At 37.0% G+C, this 20,998-nt stretch overlaps 2 protein-coding genes across 3 annotated transcripts; both read left to right on the top strand.

Moving 5' to 3' along the window:
* Nucleotides 1–1,926: 1,926 nt before the first annotated feature.
* LOC107686991 (arf-GAP with dual PH domain-containing protein 2-like) lies at nucleotides 1,927–7,446 on the top strand. 2 transcript variants are annotated; one of them, XM_016484119.1, is made up of 11 exons: nucleotides 1,927–2,159; nucleotides 2,756–2,886; nucleotides 3,048–3,139; nucleotides 3,606–3,688; nucleotides 3,826–3,935; nucleotides 4,211–4,360; nucleotides 4,536–4,619; nucleotides 5,404–5,466; nucleotides 5,841–5,918; nucleotides 6,057–6,285; nucleotides 6,377–7,446. In XM_016484119.1, the coding sequence occupies exons 1-11, from the start codon at nucleotides 2,072–2,074 to the stop codon at nucleotides 6,403–6,405; spliced, it is 1,137 nt and encodes a 378-aa protein (XP_016339605.1). In that variant the 5' UTR covers nucleotides 1,927–2,071; the 3' UTR covers nucleotides 6,406–7,446. The 2 variants fall into 2 exon arrangements, with proteins under 2 accessions (XP_016339605.1, XP_016339606.1); XM_016484120.1 differs by lacking the exon at nucleotides 5,404–5,466.
* An 842-nt stretch (nucleotides 7,447–8,288) lies between these two features.
* On the top strand, nucleotides 8,289–20,820 carry LOC107686993 (mitochondrial Rho GTPase 1-A). Its single transcript, XM_074186996.1, is given in 20 exon segments — nucleotides 8,289–8,652; nucleotides 9,551–9,609; nucleotides 9,720–9,801; nucleotides 9,924–9,967; nucleotides 10,057–10,110; nucleotides 10,274–10,402; nucleotides 10,866–10,967; nucleotides 11,097–11,195; nucleotides 11,358–11,466; nucleotides 11,654–11,774; nucleotides 11,964–12,048; nucleotides 12,388–12,457; nucleotides 12,861–12,954; nucleotides 13,076–13,176; nucleotides 13,263–13,393; nucleotides 13,472–13,555; nucleotides 13,629–13,751; nucleotides 14,292–14,494; nucleotides 16,741–16,863; nucleotides 20,296–20,820. Coding segments are annotated over 20 exon segments (1,968 nt in total). The 5' UTR covers nucleotides 8,289–8,615; the 3' UTR covers nucleotides 20,414–20,820.
* The last annotated feature ends 178 nt before the right edge of the window (nucleotides 20,821–20,998 follow it).

Here is a 20,998-nt window from a genome sequence, read left to right as displayed (position 1 = left end):
GATAAACTATTTTATTCACAACATAATCTCTCTTAAAATACCTTATAGGGTTATGATAATCAAAACAGTCCTGAGCTAGATCAAGTTTTGATCTCTGCAAACCAAACTATAACTTTAATGAAATATTTTTTTCCCACTAATAAAAAGATGTTATCATTAGCTAGCCCCACACTGGCGAGCTGCGTTATAACAGAAAATCAAGTTGTAATTCTAACTGAAAGCGACACCGACTCTGGTTTTTCATGTGTAATCCTGTAAAGCTTCTTGATTTAAGGCTATCTATTGCATAAAGTACTAAGTTATATAAATAAACGTGACGTGACTGGATTTTACTGGAGTACTGAACTGCAGAGCTCGTGCAAACATCCACATCGCTGTATCAGATGCGTACGTTTTTAACTGCTGCTTTCACACTGCGGTCAGTTTTTGTTGTGTTTATTTTGTTATTGAGAGGAAAGCGTGCAGCATATATTTACATATTCATCCAAACGCCGCTCAGCAGCCTCAGGTTTGGCTGCGTTTGCTCTGAACTGAAGCGCTGTGTCTTCTCTTGAATTGCATCCAGGAGAGCTGAATTACTTTCTTGCGCTACAACGCCACACTGGTCAAACCGCATGACTGCAGGCTCTTACATTTGGTCATACGAGATCAAACGACTACTCGACAACAAAAAGATTTGTCGACTAATTGTTTCAGCCCTATAAATATTGCATCTCATAAATATGTGTTTAGTACCTGATGCATGATTTTCGCTGTGCTGTCAAGGAGGTGTGAAAATGCAACTTAGTCATAGTTCATGGGTCTAAAAAAAGCAAAACGCAGTGGAGGGACAGGATGTGGCTTTTGCAAAGCTTAAATTAACCGATTATGTTTTATTCTCATTTTTGTCAGTATGAGTCTTTTGCATTTTATCACCATTTGTTTTGTTTTAAATGAACACATTCACTTGCTTTGTAGTGCCAAAACTAATTTAAAGATCCACGTTTAACAAAATAATCAGTGTTGGGTTTTTTTCCCCCTCTTGTACAGGTTCTTGCACTATTTGGATGGTATACACTTCAGTCTTCCTAAAAGCACAGTGGAGTTCCTGGCTTCCGAGTTCCCTTAAATTACACACATTTTTAGGCAGCTGCTTAAAGGCTGCTGGTAATATGCATTTGTACAGTAATATATACTCAGAAGGAGTGTGGTTTTATGTTGTTGTGTGGACACCACATATTTGTACTGATGTTTTAAATTAGATGTTTCCATTATGAAGATCACTTGTTTTGTACTTTGCCATGCATCTTCCGAAATGTTTTATGAAGTAATAAATTTCGATTTGCTATTTGCCAGCAAATGTGTTTTTCTCAAAATATGTATGTAAATTACAAGAACTCTGTGAACATGATGGTGCTGTTTGAATTTTTGTAGTTTGTGTATGATTTTTTCATACACACCTTTGCGTGATCTGAGAAGGTACATTGAACGTACATTGTTTGTACGTGAAACCTCATGTCATCTCCTAAATGGTCTGGTTTTAGTCCACTTGAATCTAGGAAGATAACTACACCTGTTAAACCAGTAAATGCATAATTTTGTTCTGTGTGCAGTTTCAGTGTGCGACTGGAGTATATTTACCAGCTTGCAAAAATATGTGGCTGTTGGCACCTACGGGATGTCAGTCTTGATAATCTCATGGTTTGTTTGGTACAAGTGTAATATTACATTTAATATTTTAATCGTATTAATCACAAGAACTGTCCACAATGGGTTGGTGTTTGGTGTTGCTCCTACTTATGGAGTAATTGATGTTAAAGTGATTATTTAATAGATTACATTTTAGGTTTGTTTTCTCCAGGAAGTGAACACGAAGTGTTTTTTTTAGTAATTAAATGCTTGCGGAAGACCTCGCTTGTTAGTCCAGCCGCAGCATTTCACCGCGCACAAGCGCATTTGAGTTTCGAATCTGACGCGAGCGGAGCGCTACGCGGTCGAGTCACTGAATGAGCGTCAAGTAAAAGCGTGAAACCGCGCCCTATAACAGATAAGAGGTGAAACTACTACCTATGTTTGTAAAAGCATTTCGCCTATGGCAAATCGGGAAAAGAACAAAAAGACACTTCTAGAGTTGGCGAAGCTGTCACAGAATTGCTGCTGTGCTGACTGTGGAGCTGCAGGTAAGAACAGTAGAGTCACCGCCGCTTTAAACTGCTGAACTCGCAGCCAGCAGTTCTTTCTGTACTTTAATTGGGATTCTCTGGCTTAATATCCCGACACCCTGTTTATCATAGTTTAAAGTTACAGTTCTGTAGGTGTTCGTAGTAGCCGTGAGTAAACAGCTTCTCATTGTCATGGTTCGATCACTGTAACTATGACTTCAGTAAAACGCATTTGTTATGAAACCGGTAGCATTTTAGCTTAAATTTCTTTTGAAATGTTAGTCAAAGAAGGTTTAGCAGGGCTTACACGCTTTTTAAACCATGAATTTCCATTTCCATGCTTTTCTGACTTTTCTATAATTGTATAGGGATTATAGAGATAGGTATAGAGTTAAAACTGTAGAGATCTATAAAATTTAACTTTTCTAACATTGTATGGAGATGAATCTCAAACGATTCATTTTCTAGCTGATGATAGAATAAAAAAATTATGTGTTTGTAAAAAAAAGTCCTTATTTTCATGATTTTTCCTAAAATCACTTGACATGTCCTGTTTTTCCCTGGTTGTGGGAACTGGGTTATTTATATGTTTGTTTGACTCTTGTTATTTGAAGATCCAGATTGGGCTTCATGCACACTGGGAATTTTTGTGTGTCTAAACTGTTCTGGAACTCATCGCAATCTTCCTTCTGTAAGTCGTATCAAGTCTATACGCTTAGACTTCTGGGATGATGAGCTTGTGCAGGTATGTGAACTCAAAATTCAACTGATAAGATATTTGTTATTACATGTTAGTTTTTGTATGGTCACTGTTTTAATTTTTTGAATCTAGTGGTTACAGTAGATCATGAATGTGAACCCTAACACTGTTGCGTTTCCTTTCAATGCATTTTTGGATTTGAGAAGTTCATGAAGGCCAATGGAAACCGTGCTGCCAAAAACTTCTATGAGAAATTTGTCCCAGTCTTTTATTATCAGCCCCAACCAGACGATTGCGAGTAAGTAGTCCAACCTCTTCTGTTGACTGAAAAGTCAAGCAAAAGCATACATTAATTTAAAACTGAAACACATACTTACTAATTTATCATCATAATGGAACAGATCTCTGTTTTGGGAAGTTTAAAAAAAATAGCTGATCAAGCAAACATCTTACCGGCAAAAAAAAAAAAAGCAGTGTACTATTGTTGGTCACAGTAAGAGGAACTACTGATTCATCTAAAAGGGGTTTCTGGTAATGAAGTCCAGCCTTTTGATTCTGTCAACTGTACTTTCGATTCTTAATATGCTGCATTGTACTTGCATTTGTTTAATATATGGTCATATTCAGCTAAACTAGTAATATCTGCTTTGTTATTATAAAATAGTAAGTGTACGTTCAGACTATAATATGTACTGTATGTAATTTACACATCAATTATTTCCAGCATTTAGCTCAACAAAATGTATTCCATGTACACTGCATAGGGTCCTCAGAGAACAATGGATTCGAGCCAAATACGAACGAATGGAGTTTACAGAGAAAAATAGAGAAAGACCTTACACAGCAGGTAATCCATTTCAGTTCCCAGATGTTTTCTTTTAATCTTTGTTCTTTAAAGGTTTATTTACTTGATTCTGTTTCATCTCTGCTAATATTAACAATGATAACATTAATCTTTCAACGAAATTGTTTGCCTTGCTCTAGGTGTCTTTGAGGGCATGCTGTGGAAGAAAGGAAAGGATAACGGACAGTTTCTCGAGAGGAAGTTTGTTCTTTCAGTGCACGATTTTACCCTCAAATACTACAAGGAGGATGTGAGAACTTTTTGTTGAGCAATGACGTTTGCACATCATCAAGAATGAAATATTATATTTTACTGAAGGCATTTGTTGTAAAATGCAGTGCAGACTGCGAATAACAACATGACATTTAAGTCCATCAAAGCTAATAGTATGCATTAATCACCACGATTCAACACAATTCTAGCTGTATTTTTAAATATTTGAACTTTGATTGAAAAATAATAGAATCTAATGATGTATTAGGTGCACAAAGGAGCTATTCATTAAATAATATCTGTGCTTTTCAGGAATCTAAGGGACCAAAGGCTACTATTTCTGTGAAGGACCTGAATGCAACCTTCCAGCCGGAGAAGATAGGACATGCTTATGGCCTTCAGATCACCTACTGTGTGGATCATCACACCAGAAACCTTTTTGTTTACCACAAAAATGGACAGGTAAACCTCTGGATTTTTTTCTGCTCTATTCCCAAGAATTGTGCAACTGTAGTGCAGATTTCAAGTTTTTTTGTTTGTTTTTTTTGTCCTTTTTGTTTTTCCTCCTCAAGTTGAACCAGTTTCAAAGGCAGCTTGAGCACTAAATAGTATTTGCTCTGTATTTTCTCCATTTTAGGAGATTGTCAATTGGTTTAATGCCATTAGAGCTATTCGCCATGTCTACCTGAAAACAGCCTTTCCTACAGCTAGCGATGGAGATGTAAGTACATTTTGTATACTAGATTTTTGACTTAATAGAGTACAGTGTGTCACCTCAGTGCTTTCAGTTTGCTTTACATAGCTTTTGAATATCTTATAAATGTGTAGAGTTTTCTCCTGTCATAGTCGTGTTAACATTGCCACATAAAAAGGAAGTACTGCAAGTTTCTCCTTTTCCAAGTGATTTTACTTCCTAAAACCTAACAGCTTAAGGCCTGTCTTCCCTTCCATTTCACAAAATAAATGATCGTCAAACAAACACTCTACACCACAATGTTAACAGGACACGGAAATGTGGTTTTGGTGTTTTGTGAATTGCTGCATTCCTAAACAAGAAATGTGTTTATTTTAGCTGGTTAGCTGACAGAATGCTCCATGTGTCTTGTAATTCACTAGTTTTCTAGGCTAATTCGGAAACAAATTGTACTGTGAATCATCACTGAAAATCACAGTAGATATAAACTTAATTTGGGTCAATGACATTTGTGCAACATTTTCATCTTGTTCAGTTCTGTAGTGTTAGCATCACACAAAAGAGTTTCACTTTGTGGTTTATTGGTGTTACAAATAAAATGGTACAAAATAATAAATATGAAATAATAATATAAAAATAATAATAATTATAAATATGTAAACAAACGTTTACTGCTAGAAATATGATTTAAATTTAATCTAAAAATAACCAAAGCTCTGTGAAACAGTTGGTGAGCAACATTTTTTTTTCTTGGATTAATAATGCATTCATTATTATCTTGATTATAAACTTTTACTAATTTTGTCTTAAGCTAATACCATGGATAACCAGAAACTATTTAAAAGAGGGTTACATGGAGAAGACTGGCCCACTGGTAAGAGTTTTTCCCCCTAGATGGTTCTCTCTATGTTGATTCTTTGCATATTTTAAAATCTAGATTTTCCAGTGTAGCAAGGTGTTTGTATTTGCTCTTAAATTGCACAAGCATTTAAGGATAAATCAGGCTATTCTTGTAAAACACCCCAGCTTACACACCTCTTTACACACTCACCATTTCAAGTCACACCACTGTGTCCATTTTTTATATAGTTCCAACATCTGTATGCTATTCTATTGTAACTATAATTTATATAAATAATTGTACTACCACTTATGTGACGGATGTTAAAAGTCTGAAATTTTGAAATGAATTTAAAAGTAATTCGATACACAAACAGCCAGTGTTATTTGTTTTTATATGTTGAACAGCAGCGAGAGCCATTCAAGAAAAGATGGTTTATTTTGGATTCCCTGAACAGGAAACTACTCTATTTTAAAACACAGCTGGTATGAATGACTTTTTCCCTTTCTTACTGTGTCAGTGTTTTGTAGTTCAGCAAAGCTCTAAACACATAAGTGTCATACAAGTGCTACATGAAATTGTTGAGGGAGTAGTGTGAATTTTCTTTTCTTTTTGTCCTAAAGGATGCCATTGAGCTTGGGGTAGTTTTCATTGGCTCAGAGAATCATGGATATTCAGTGAGAGAGTGTGTCCCTAAAGGGACGAGAGGCAACAAATGGAAGTGTGGGGTAATTGTGGAGACGCCAGATCGGCAGTTCGTCTTCATGTGCGAGCAGGAGCGCGATCAGAGAGAGTGGGTGGAGGCCCTGAAAACCGTCATCTCCAAACCCATGATGCCGCAAGATTACACCAGTAAGATTATAACACTCTTAATCAGATGTGCTAATTAAATATAACAAAACAAAAATGAGGTATTAAAAAATAACACTCTGTCTCTTTTCAGCCGAAGCCAACATTCGTAGACGGAGGTGAAGACAATGACTGGATGGGACAATAAGCTCAGACTCTGTCACTAAATCTATTTAAAATGAACCCTGACATTCTAGGTAAATCTAGGGTTAAAACATTTGAGTCCCAGACCTGATTTACTCAAAGGGAACTGTGGAAGAATGTGACTTTTTTGGGGCATTGTTTCTAACAAGCAGTTTAAAAAAAAAAATTCTCACTTGGTGCATTTTGGGATGTGAAACCAATCTGAGAAGACTGCAGTAGGTCAGATGAGGATAGACTGACTGGTTGAGCTCTCTAAAAGGAGCACAAAGAATATGACTACGTCTGAAAATGGATAAGATCTGGGCTCTCAATACAAGTAGAGATCCTGAAACAAGCCTTGGCCAAGACGAGAATCTCATTTTAGTGAGAACCGAATTAGACTCACGTGTAACTGTGAATCCACATGCAGGAGCTCAAACACCAAATAGAAACTAAAAATAAGGAATTATGGTTGTACAGAAATGGAGACATGCAAGTGACATGAAGTGTGTGATGAAAATGCTAATCATAGAACACCTGGGTTTCATAAACTGACATTTGGCCGGTTTTTATTTACCCATATCTTCTGTTGTTCTTTTTGTTGCTAGCGTGGTGCATGTCATTTTCTTCACTGACTGATAACTTTAGCATTATGTTCATATAGCTAGATTACTATTATATTATATTATATTTATTATATTATTGGACAATTTGAAGCTTAAAGGCTGGGAAACCATCTTAAATCAGCTAAGACCAGCAAAACAGTTTGGTGCTTATTTGTTAATGTTGTTCAGCAGAGACAAACTTTTACAAATGGAGCAAAAAAGTGGATGGAGTCACACCGCAAATATATGGTTGGAAATCGTATCACACCAAACTATTTTGGGTTCAATGCGCAGTTTGTCCTGTGGGTGACAGTAATGGAAAAAAGTAAAACCTCATCAGCTGCTGCGTACGCAGAGACAGACGAGACAGATGCGTTTTTACAGCGCTGCGCATTAAAACCAATCATACTCGATTCTGTTGAGCTTATGAATGCAATGGCCAATCAGAGGTGTTCAGATGAGTCATCGCTGAAACGTTGGAGTTTTGTTCAGTGCGCGAGAATTCTCTGCGCTCTCGCGAACTCTCATCATATACAATAAAGTGCAGATGTGCATACGAATGTAAGTAAGATATTCATTTCACAGTGTAAACGGCTTCAGTGATTATAATGGGAGTTTTTGAAATTGTTTGAACTCTGGTTAGACTGAAGTCAATGATAATGTTCTTTGCTCTCTTTCTGTGCAATGAAAGTGTTATAATTAGAAAACGTACAATGTTTTTATTAAATTCACATTAAATACAAAGTCAGTCATATTAAAAATATTTTATGGAATGACACCCATATCTGGTACTTAGTAAAAAGACGGGTTTTTACTATTATGCTACTTTGCCCATTGCCCATTATAGGTAAACTGACATAATCTATTAAGGTGTAAAATGCATTTACTTATACATATTTTAGAATCTAGATATTTCATGATATAGCTTAGTTGACACGTTTGAGAATATTTCGAATAAAAAGGAAAAAATAAATAAAACATAAACCTAGGCCTATTAATTGATGACACGTTTCGGTTTCTGTCAAGCATATTACATCACGGAGTTAATTTGTAAAACAACTTAAGCTTCTTCGTGTGTTTAATATTTGTGTTTGGTTTTTGTTTGCCTGAATGTTTTGTCAAATATAGTTTAATAAAAAAATGTCACACTGTTATAAAATGGTTTAATTTCTTATTGCATCATTGACACGCTTTTCCTCTCCAGTCCTACAGGAGGCGGTATAACATAACTGCGAACTGTAAACAGAGCATGCCAGCGCAAGGAAATTCGCGGTTGTCCGTAGCTGCGTTCCGTAGTTAACGGTTACTGTAGGTCAGCCGTTTCAGGCGTGAGCTTGAAATGTGAACCCAGAAATGTCATGAGGTGAATCTGAAGAAAGCAAGCAGTGCCTTCATATATGCGGAATCGCTTTGTCTCGATGGCATGAATCACCTCTGTGTGTTAAAGCGCTGTGAGCAGAGGTTTTATTCGGGCTGACACTGACGGAAGTTGATCCGTCCGTTTTGCCCTACAGAGGCCTTCGCTATTACATATAACAGCAGGATCAATGATCCACGACAAAGTACTTGTTCGGTTTTTATTTTGATCACATTAGAGTTGCAACGATGAGAAAGGACGTGAGGATATTACTTGTCGGCGAACGTAAGTTAATTAATTCAGTTCAATTATTTGAGTGTCAATTACTGGCTGCTGTTGCTGAATTGATCTGCATATCTCTAATTAGTCAATGTGCGCTGCTGTTCACTATTATATGCACAATGAACACCTTCCATTCTATATTTTAACATTTTTATTCAGCCGTATGAGATATTAAATTGCCAAGTGACAGAATGAAAGATAGTGACCTATAAATAAGAGCTATTAAGCTCTGTGTATGTTTTAAATGTTGTCCCAAATTGACTACAGTCATTAAAAACATTCTTAATATACATGCATGTGTATTGTTTGTAAAACAACCGAAAGAACTGCAGTTTTTGAACATAATTGACCCAATCAGCAGGCTGATATTACAAATGGGATTGTCATCCTTAATGTATTGTTGTTAGTTACTTTCACCCATGTTTATCATGGTTATTTATAACAGTTTCAGGAGCAACTCACACAGGCCTCCAGACTGACAGAGCTGCCAAAGTTTAGATAGGTCAGCCAAAATAGTACGTGTCCATGTAAACGTACTGCTCACCAATGCCAAACCATCAACTTAAGACCCCTCAGCCTGTTCATTTAATATTCCTCTTAAGTTATTCCTCTTTCAACAAAGTTGAAAGTGTTTACTTTTTTCTTTTTTTTTTAGATCAACTTTTTACTGTTTGCTAGTCCATTTTTACGTTGTGTGACATTATATATATATTTTTAAAGTAGTCTTTTAATATGAATTCCTAAATGCTGCGTGGTTGATATTGAAGTGAAACAACTTAAATGTGTGAACCACCCTTTTATAAAGGCACTCAAATCTCGCCTGGCATGTTCCTGTTAATCATTTGGTGCTATTAATAGATCTAGAACACAGTGGTCATTGTAGAATTCTTTTTCTTCACAGCCAGAGTGGGGAAGACTTCCCTGATCATGTCACTTGTCAGTGAGGAATTCCCTGATGAGGTACAGTCATTCATTGAAATGACTCAAGTTCAAAAGGAGCAATTCAAGTAAATTTAATACTTGTCCAAATGGCACATGCATTGCATTAGTATTGTGTTTCTCATTTAAAGGTTCCTCTCAGAGCTGAAGAGATCACTATTCCAGCTGATGTCACACCTGAGAGAGTGCCCACTCATATAGTGGACTATTCAGGTACTGTATGATGAGACTCATATAGCCTGCATTGCTGTTCTAGTGTCAGTGCCGCAACCCTTTCCTAAAGTGGTTATTCCTTTTGTGTTTTAATCTCTCCTTTCATATTTTTGATCCCACAGAAGCAGAACAGTCAGATGAGCAGCTTTACCAAGAAATATCAAAGGTGGGGATGGATTTAGTCTCTTTGTTTTTACAATTTAGTTTGATTTTATGGTTTTATTCACCTCCCTAATGTTTTCTCTCTCTGCACAGGCCAATGTTATATGCATTGTATATTCAGTAAACAACAAGAAATCAATTGAAAAGGTAAGTCTTGTTTCATTGTATGCCAAACACAAAAATGCAACAGCTTTTCTGTAGCTACCGATCAAAATACATGCCTTGCTATATAACTTCTGATAGTTGTTTGTTTGTATAATGTAATTTTACTTGTGCTTCTGCTGTCTCTCATCATATTGGCTTCCTGTAGGTGACGAGTCATTGGATTCCCCTCATCAATGAAAGAACAGATAAGGACAGCAGGTGTGTGGCGTCCTGCCAGGTTCTTGGAGACCTCGGGTCTCTTGAAGTAGTTGCTTAACTAGAGACATTGGTTTCAGTCTAAAAGGAAAGACAGAGCTCTCATGCAAGTATTTGCCTTTGTACATAATTTATAAAGCAATTATTTGAATGGCTTTACAATGTAAACTTAATAAAGTATGTAAATATTTTATTGTGATATTTTATAGGCATGTTCTTGTAGATCAGGCTTAAAATACCATTCAGTTTTATTCAAAATTGAACGTGATCCCTTCTCTTTTAAAGACCCCTGTCTGACACCAAAACAACAAAGTACCAAAACAATTATTATTTAGTGTTTACAATTTATTTCTAAATAATTCATATTCATTAAAATTAAGCCTTTTTAAATCAAAAGTGTTGATTATATTAAAAGCAGATGAAAAGAAATAGAAATAAGAATGCTGTACTTTTGCTGGATTTTTATTTATTTTTAAATATATGGAAGACATACAGTAAATCATAATGTTCTTTTCTGATGAAATGACTTTATTCATTCTTAGTGTTCAGCCAAAAACCTGAAAAATATCTCCGAGTTGTTTTACTATGCCCAGAAGGCTGTTCTACATCCGACAGGACCACTGTACTCTCCAGAAGAGAAAGAGGTAAAATATTACTTTAGTTGGACTCCTGCGCCTGTTAATCCGACCACTTTAAATGACAAAAAACATCATCAAAATATTCAAATGATCAGTGATGTATTTTGTAGTAATGAGTTTCTGTTTATTCTCCAGATGAAGCCTTCTTGCATCAAAGCACTTACTCGCATTTTCAAAATATCAGACCTTGACAATGATGGCATTCTAAACGATAATGAGCTTAATTTCTTCCAGGTGAGAGCAGTTTTCTTCAGCAATTTGTGCTCAAATTGCTGTGGCATTTTAATACTTCCTTAAATAAATGACAGGAGAGGTTGTTTACACAAACTGCACCTTAATGAGAGTGTCATATTTTCTCAAGCAACTTTGTTGATGATTGTTGATTTTGCCTTGCAGAGAACTTGTTTTAACATACCCCTGGCACCTCAAGCCCTGGAGGATGTGAAGAATGTTGTGCGGAAAAATATGTCGGATGGGGTAAAAGACAATGGCCTCACACTGAAGGGTGAGTTGAGTAAAAAGACAAACGTCACTGGATTTTTATATCACAGTTATACAGTGATATTTGGCTTCCCATTGCCATCAGATTGTTTAAAAAAAAAAAATATATGTATAGTGCACAAATGTGAATTTCTCATATTCCTTCATTTATCAGGTTCTGTTGTGTCTGAGACGTGTTCTCTGTTTTCTAGGTTTCCTGTTCCTTCATACACTTTTTATTCAGAGAGGAAGGCATGAGACCACATGGACTGTGCTCAGGAGGTTTGGTTATGATGATGACCTGGAGCTGACCCAAGAATACCTGTTTCCACTGTGAGTCCCACCCCAGAGCCAGTACTTCAACTTTACATGGATCATGTCACATCAAGTAGCTCATCTCTGGTTGGATCACATGTTTTGTAGATCTGTTGCGCTGTCCTGTTTTGCAAAGAAACACACAAATTCAAATTGTGGTTTTCTAATTACTTCAGAAGAATTTCTAACCTCTATTTGTTTTTCTAGCTTAAAAATACCTCCAGACTGCACCACAGAGCTGAACCACAACGCCTACCTCTTCCTCCAGAGTGTCTTTGATAAGCATGACAATGTGAGCTCAGCCAAGTACCACTGAGTTTCCCAAACTTCAGTCAGAGCATGAATTAAGATGATTGAACCTGCTGTATTAATAACCAACTGGCTTTTGTTTATTTTCATAATGCAAGGGTGTGTTTTACGACACCTCCTTGTAGAAGGACATGTCAGAGGCCATTCACAGGCATTTTTAAAAGGTGGCTTAAGAAAAAATAGCAAGACACGATGCAAAAATGAAAGATAATCATGTAGGAAGAACTAAAATGTTCATGAACAAAAGAACTGACAGCCAAGAATGCCCTATTGAATGAATTTATACTTTTTTTTTTCTCGCCCCAAATTGTTTGTGTATTAGGATCGAGACTGTGCCCTTTCTCCAGATGAGCTGAAGGATTTGTTCAAGGTCTTTCCCTGCATGCCCTGGGGTCCCGATGTCAACATTATTGGCAAGACTTAAGTCAGTTTGATACTAGCTTGGAGCTCTAGTTTAGCATGTAGCATATTTCCTCGGCTACTTGTCCTGGTTATGCAATTATTTGTTCTTTATTAAATGTCACATTGATAAGAAAAAGTAATTCTGCTTTATTAAGCTAATTGTCTTAGCTATATTCAAATGTTCGGGGTAGGAAAGATTTTTGAATGTTTTTGAAAGAAGTCTCTTATGCTCACCAAAGCTGCATTTCTTTGATCAAAAATACAGAAAAACAGTAATGCTGTCAAATGTTATTACAATTGAAAATAACTGTTTTCTATTTTAATACATTTTAAAACGTTATTTATTGCTGTGATACAAAGTTGAAATTTCTGCATCATTACTCCAGTCTTCAGTGTCCTACATGCCCTGGGGTCCTGATGTCAACAACACAGTCTGCACCAATGAGCAGGGCTCGATCACTTACCAAGGCTACCTTTCTCAGTGGACGTGAGTGCCGCCTTCATCCTACAGTACTTGAAAGTGGAAATAGATGGAAACCATGAACTTTTTGATATTTGTGTTCGTTCGTTTGAATGAATGACTTAAACATGACTTATTTCCATCTCAGGCTAACAACATACCTAGATGTGCAGCGATGTTTAGAGTACCTGGGTTATCTTGGTTACTCTATTATACAAGAACAGGAGTCACAGGCAGCCGCTATCACAAGTAAGAGTGTTTTAGTATATATCTTGATTCGTTCATTCATATTTAAGGCTGATTTAGAAATCATTAATGTGTCCTTTCTTGTGCAGTCACAAGGAATAAGCGCATCGACCTGCAGAAGAAACAGACCCAGCGCAGTGTTTTCCGCTGTAATGTCCTAGGGCTGCGAGGCAGCGGTAAAAGTGGCTTTCTGCAGGCTTTCCTTGGCAGGAACCTTGCGGTGAGTCCAAATGCCTCACAGGAGCATCTAGTGTTTTGACTTTGACTGAATTGGACTCTCTCCTTTTTCATATTGCAGCGTCAGAAGAGGATAAGAGAAGACCGCAAGTCTTACTATGCCATCAGCACCACTTATGTTTATGGACAAGAGAAATATCTGCTTGTAAGTCGAAGTTCTGTTGCTTTGTCCACTTCATGTCTGGCCAGTGCTGATTGTTTTTCTCTCTCTTTCTCAGCTGCACGAGGTGCTGCCGGACTTTGAGTTCCTTTCTGAGGCTGATCTGGCTTGTGATGTAGTTTGCTTGGTGTATGACATCAGTAACCCGGGTTCTTTTGAATATTGCGCTAAAGTGTACAAGGTCAGCATATTTATATATTATTTTCTCTCTCTAAAAATACAGAAAAACAGTAATGCTGTCAAATGTTATTACAATTGAAAATAACTGTTTTCTATTTTAATACATTTTAAAACGTTATTTATTGCTGTGATACAAAGTTGAAATTTCTGCATCATTACTCCAGTCTTCAGTGTCACATGATCCTTCAGAAATCATCCTAATATACTTATTTGCTGCTCAAGAAACATTAAACATAAAACATTCTTATGAATGTTGAAAACAATTGTGCTGCCTCATATTTCTGTGATAAATAAATTTTTTTCTTTGATGAATAGAACGTTCAAAAGAACAGCATTTATTTGAAAAAGAAAATTTTCGTTTGCTTGTTTGTCAATTTATTGTGAATCAGTTAAAGCTCAATGGGTCAACATTCACTAATGAACAGAAAAAAATTGTGGTTTTGTTTGGGTTCTTTTTAAGCCCAGTAAAAACACAAAAAATAACTCCACTTATGTGCTGTTATACTGGTTGTGGGTTTTACATTATCATGTTTTTTTACAGAAACACTTCTTGGACAGCAAGACACCCTGTGTGATTATTGCTGCCAAGTCAGACCTGCATGAAGCCCGTCAGTACTACAGTCTGTCCCCGCTGGATTTCTGTCGGAAACACAAGCTTCACCCGCCACAGCTGTTCACCTGCAACACAGACGAAGCACCCAGCAAAGACATCTATACCAAACTCACCACTATGGCCATGTATCCGTGAGTATACAGCTTCTTCTTCAGCCTGACCCATCTGCCCCACTGTGCTTCTCCTGTTAGATCATGATTGGATCCTCTGACTCTCCCTCTTTTGTTTGCCTATCAGCTTATTGTCTCCTTTTGTGCTTTTAATGCTGTTAGGAATCATAGTAGCTGCTAGCTACAGTATGTTTTTAATGCAGTATCCTGAAAAGCTGATCTTTCATTGGTTCGGTTCAGAGACATTCAAGTATCATTTGTTCTGTGATCTTTTAATATAGTGCATAACAATTTCTGGTTTCATTTGTTCTGTAGTGGCTGGTGGTAAGCTTTGCGCCAGTTCTTTCCTAAGGCTGTGTATGAGAACTTTAGTTTAAATAGTAACTGATTTTGACAATAAAAAATTGCATTATTTTTACGGAAAAGGGTGTATGTGTAAAAACGCCTGCTAATGGTCTGGACCAATTTATACAGTACACGGTACTAGTTAGCTTAATTTTTGGCAATCTATTCTTAGGAAGCAACTTTAATTAGAATTTTCTTTTCTTTTCGTCAATAAAACGTTCTAAGTTTACCATGTTTTTTTTTTTGTAGGGCTGCACAGTTTGGCCCAAAGCTTTAATTTACATATCAATACAACAACAACAACAACAATAATAACAATAATAATAATTTTACAGTACATCTGTAAAATTACCATACCGATATTTATGGCTGTTTTAATCTCTTATTTTTAAATGTTAAACCAATTAGCTTTTATTTTGGTGGAAAACTGCAGGGAGCCCTTAAAGGGATAGTTCACCTTCATTTACTCACCCTTAGGTTGATCCAAACCTGTGAACACAAGTTAACATATTTTGAAGAATGTGGGTTACCAAACAGTCACTGGTCCCTTTGACTTCCAAAGTGTTTTTTTTTTTCTTAGGGTGTACTCACACTAGGCGTTTTGAACCCCAAAGCCGGTTTGTTTGACTAGTGTGAGCATTCCGTGCCACGCTCGGGCGCGGTTCGTTTAGCCGGCCCTGGCCCGGTTGGAAGAGGTGGGCCAGGGCACAGTTCGGTTGGGCTCGGGCGCGGTACGCATGCAGTGTGAGCGCTAACCGCGCCAGAGCACGGAACAGATACTGTTTTGTGTGCGCTAATGTCATCATTACGACCGCAAACATATTCTATTACTACTACTACACTGCACTTTTCAGTTCATTTAAATAAATCAAGTATATTTAGGTTTATAATGGCTCTGGTTCTCACCTTATTGATGAACAGGAAATGTAGTTTGTGAGTAAAGCTGCAAATTATTTAATTAACGTCAGCTGCCTCCGTACTAATTCTCTGATACATACAAGTGAAAATCAATGCACAACATAAATGATAAATTAATTATTATTAATTATTCAGCAGAGTATTAGCGAAAGTGTTTTTTTCCATTATCTCGTACATGATGTAAGCATGCTCCGGCCCGGAAAGTTTAGTGCAAGTGTGTGTGCAGGCCAGCGGGGGAGTGGGGAGGGGGGATAATCGCGCTAGGTTCAAGGCAACTGTGCCTAGTGTGAATACACCCTTACTATGGAAGTCAGTGGGGACCAGCAACTGTTTGGCAATTTTCATTTTGGGCGAACTGTTCCTTTAAACTACTTATTTGTTGATGTCAGCCGATTTATAAGCGCTTCTCATGACCAGTTTGGGAAGATCGTTGATTCTCAGATGCACATTGTAAGCAACCAAAAACTCACAGAACATGCAGAGATTGTGATGAGCAGCATTTACTGTGAACTGAGCTGCTATGAGACATTGAAAACAACAGATCACAAGCTGCTTGCGAGTAAAAGGGCAAAGTGGCATGTTTCACATTGAAACACACAGCACAACTAATTAAATTTGTGATTTGATAATTGCATAAAACCATATCACGATTTAGATTTTACTTGGATTAATCGTGCAGCCCTATTCAAGCTTTTTGCTTGAGTTTTTGCTAGGTTGTAGGAATCGTTCCTTTTACGTGTTTCACTTGTGATGTTTCAAGGCTTACCAGCGTACTTTATTTTCCCGTTCTTTCCTTTTGCATAACGTGTCTGTAGATAGCCGGTTTTTCCCACGATTCTCTCCTCAACAGCAATAGAATAGTTTTTTTCATATATTACATTTGCTGTGCTTTCCTCCCTGCACTCCTCCATCTCCAAGCCCAAGCAGAGAAACAACTTTGGGATCCAGCTCTCCTGGAACTGTCATATGATACTGACTCTTCCTGTCTGTGTGTGTTTCTGCAGCCACGCCAAGTTACGCTGCATGTGCAGCTGCAACAGGTGCACCTATTGCATCTGTCACAACCTCCTGAACTCTGAGCTGGTGCGCTCGGTAAAAGCCAAACTCTACAGTGCTGTTCTGAACAGGTCTCTGAGTATAGCCCTATATATCCCCCCATTCACCCTCTCCGCAGGGTGATCTCTCTAACCTTGGCTTCTTAACACACCTTCTCTCCTACTTGCTGTTGGCCTGACAGGTTTACATTGCATATCCACAGAGAGATGTTGGGAAATGTTCTGGCTATATTTTAAAACGCTGACTGCTATGATATTTTTAAAGTTCAAATTGATCATAAATCAAAATTTTCATAGATGTCTCTAAGTAGACTGACCAGATGCTCACATTGACTCATTTCATCCACACAAAGCCCAAACATATGGTATTCTAGCAGCTTATGATGATTTACATTGTATTTGAGTCGATTTGCTTTTTAAGTCTCAGTAATGCATATGAGGCATGTTAGCGCACTTTAGTTAAATTCTGCTTCAGCCTCCCATGCATCTTAGCAGTTGTTTCTTAACCCAGTCTGCAAAGTGCCGACTAAATCCTGCTTGTGTGCTTGAGCTTAACCTTTTTTTTAATATGAATGTTAAGTTAAAACTAGAGATGGGGATCATTTTTGAAAAATACTAGAAACAAATGATTTTAGTTACATTTGGTTCTGTTAACTGTTGTTGAATGCCTGAATTCCTCTGCCAATGCTGAAAGACACCAAACAAAAAAAAAAGACTCTTATGAATGATTCTTTTGAATAATTCAGTCAAGAAGACTGGCTTGAATTGGCTAAACAGTGGTTCTTCACTAAACTTTTTTTTTTTTTTTTTAATCCAAACATTGTGTTCGTTATTGTTTACTTAAGGCTTGTTAGACCTTGTCAGTGTAATTAGTCATTATTCATATGACAACCTATATTTAAAGATAAGGATCATGTGACACTGAAGACTGGAGTAATGGATGCTGAAAATTCAGATTTAGGGGAAAAAAATAAAAAATAAAAATAAATATATATATTATAATAGAAAACTGTTCTTTTTGTGAGGCTGGATGATGCTTCCTCAAAAGTCGAATCATATAGTGGAATCGGTATCAAAATCATTAAATTCCTTTTGATTTCCATCTCTAGTTCAATATATTTTTGTCCTTTTGTGTTTAAGCATAGTCTCATTCAGACTCATGCAGCATTTCTTAGAAGAATTGTTTATTTAATATCTTCAAATGGATATGTTTGTTCTCAAACATGCCATAAACATTAAAAGCATAATATGTTTATAAAGGTATCCTTTGGATTTTAGACGGAATAAGACAGATTTGCGTTTGTCCTCATGTTGTGATGATGTTTAACCTTTTTTTGTAGTGAGTTGAAGTGGATATGCAAGCAGTAAATCTGCACTAATGCACTCATCCTTGCTCCAGTCACAAATGTGGCCGCATGGTTCATGTGAACACTTCCTTTTTGGTTGTATTTCTTCCCGAGTCTTTTTTAATACTGAGCAGTTGATCTCTTAGATTTGGTAGATCTTCTAATCTTTCTTACTGCTTGTAAAATGTAACACCAGAAGAATGCACAGGTGTAAGTTGAACGATTTCCTTTTTCTTATTCACATAGAAAAGAATAAGTGACCAATAATGTTAATGCAGACTTTTATTTTACATCACATTTTCTTTAAATCCTTTCTTACACCCCTTGGTTTTTCATCTCATTCTCATGGTGCATGTAATTTTGTTAATATATATATATATATATTTTTTTTTTTAATCTATCTATTGAATTTAATCTTGTGAATTTGTTTTGTTCTGTCCCTCCGTAGGTGTTCCTTTTCAATTGTTTGGCTCGCCCTTTTCGTCTTTGCTTTGCATCTCTTTACATCATGTTAGCAGTCTCCCCGTCTGTTCCTCCCTCTCTAACCATCTCCTGTTTCTCAGCAATAGTTTAGAAAGCTTCCTCAGGACTAACTTTGAGATGCACCCGTACCTGCGTGAATCGCCATAGACATAAACTTAGAGAAGTAGCTCCGGTTGGAATGTTCTTCCGCGGGATGTGTGCAGTTCTGTTTATTAACCGCTAGAGCGCCAAAAGTTACATAGAGCTGCTTTAATAAGCTGGTGTGTACGAGTGTGTATGTTTACAGCATGTGGTGAGCAGTGGGGTACATTGGGGTGGTCCTGTTGGGTGTGCGGTTGTTGAACTGCCATGCTTTGTGCACGTGTGCATAAAGTTGAAACCTTTTATACAAGATGTGGGCACGTTTCTATTGGCTGATGAGGAGTCCAGCCTCACCCATCAGGTTCATGCAGTCAGCTTTGTAGAGGACTCAGTCTACATGGAGTCTGTCGACCCGTTTGTGCCCGTGTGTAACAGGTAAATGCCCAGCTTACTGGAGTACAAGGTGCCACAATTTAAATGGGGATTTTAAGTTCAAAGAAGGATTCTCCTTGACTGGTTTTCATTGAGGTGGTTTAATGAAATAAATTCTTCTTTACGTTTATTTTTCTCACCACATCCTTAAGGTGTCTGCAAACGTCTGTTACCTAATCTGAGCTGTGGCAATTGCTCAATATGAACTTATTTCTTGCTTTGTGAATGCCTCCTTTGTTGCTTTGGGCTTTTTTTCAGCTGCGTATTTTCATAGGTTTCACGCACGCACAAAAACTTTGCTCCGATAAACCTTTGAAGTTTTGTGTCTCAGCCTCGAGTTTGGATGTGCGGTGTTGAGCTTTTTGAAGCCAATTAAACCCTCTGGATTTGTGTTGGGTGGGTTTAGTTTCACTAGAGACCTCCTCTTTATCATCTGAACGGTGTGCTTTTAAATATGTTCAGCCCCAGAAAACATTAGCTGGCTCTCTCATGCTTTCCCATGCTGCCTCTTTCCCCATTTCAGCAGCTTCTCTCTCTGTGTATATCATGGGATGTCCAATAGGCAAAACAAAATACATTTTTACTAAGTATTTTTTTTACTAAGTAAACTATTAAATGCTCAAATAATTGTCTGTCAGGGTAAATTTCATAAAACCTATCCAGGTCACATTTCACCCCAAATCCCCCTCCAAAAAATAAATAATACACATATAAAATAATAATTATGTACTTGTAGCCTATTTACTTACCTTTGAAGGATTTTTGTTTAGTTAAATGCATTTTGCCTGTGAAAAAAAAAAAAATTCAATATTACTTTTTTTTTTTTAAAGCAGTGAAACATACTTTAGTTTTAACAATACATCATAATTGATAGTTGCATATGTGTAATGTATCATTATTGATTATTACATAATTTAATGAATTTTTTACTCTACTGTAATTTGTTTTTGCATTATGAAAATGAGAATTGGGGAGGGATTGTGCTTTCAAATAATGGTATTTAATTGGTGATTTAGGGATGTTAATTGAAAATCCTTTTTTTTATATAGCACTAGATGTATTTAGACATTTTGTCGTTTGTCATCTCACAAACCTTATGAGCACCCTCATTTGTTTTATTAACAAACGTCCCCTTTTTCCTCTCACTTTTGCTCTTTTACAGACACGTGACCCAAGCTGACCTGAAAAACTCTACGTTTTGGCTGAGGGCGAGCATCGGTGCCACCGTGTTTGCTGTTCTTGGCTTCGCCATGTACAAAGCTCTCCTGAAGCAGCGGTGATCAGTGCATCCGGCATGTTACAGCGACCCTGGCCCTCTGAGAAACTACAAAACCCATGATCCCTCATTCCATCCTTATTTCATTTAGGAGATTCCTAGTAATAGTTACATTTTGTATATTTAAAACTGCCTTTCCCGAACCAAGTGTTATAGGAACTCACCTCATCAGCCGTGTGGTGGAACAGGACATCTACAGTAATCGCGTCCTCTGCTGTTCCGACATGAGGTTTTTATTTATGCACACTGATGTTTTCCTCAGGTCAGTATTAATTGGTGTGACCTATATTGAAAAGAGACAGCAGAGCTTGAGGGTTTACTGATGGGTGACTGAACACTGTTTATATCTGTATGTATATATATTACTGAACACTCTTAAGATTGTCTCTAGTTAGTGAACAAACTATATTTGAGCTGTATCACATAGAGATACTCTTGTGCTTGTTAGAGAAGCACTGAAACAAAGCCATTTCTCACAAGTAAAGGTCATTTTACTCTTGGCACATCTCAGCTATGTTAATTTATTAGCCTTATCTCTGTCTTTTTGGCATTGCTTGAAACAGGCATATAACTATGGATTCTTTTATGC

This window comes from Sinocyclocheilus anshuiensis, unplaced genomic scaffold (genome assembly GCF_001515605.1).
Source record: "Sinocyclocheilus anshuiensis isolate Anshui unplaced genomic scaffold, SAMN03320099.WGS_v1.1 scaffold1287, whole genome shotgun sequence".
Lineage (NCBI taxonomy): Eukaryota > Metazoa > Chordata > Actinopteri > Cypriniformes > Cyprinidae > Sinocyclocheilus > Sinocyclocheilus anshuiensis.
This window is presented reverse-complemented; position numbering and strand designations above follow the sequence as displayed.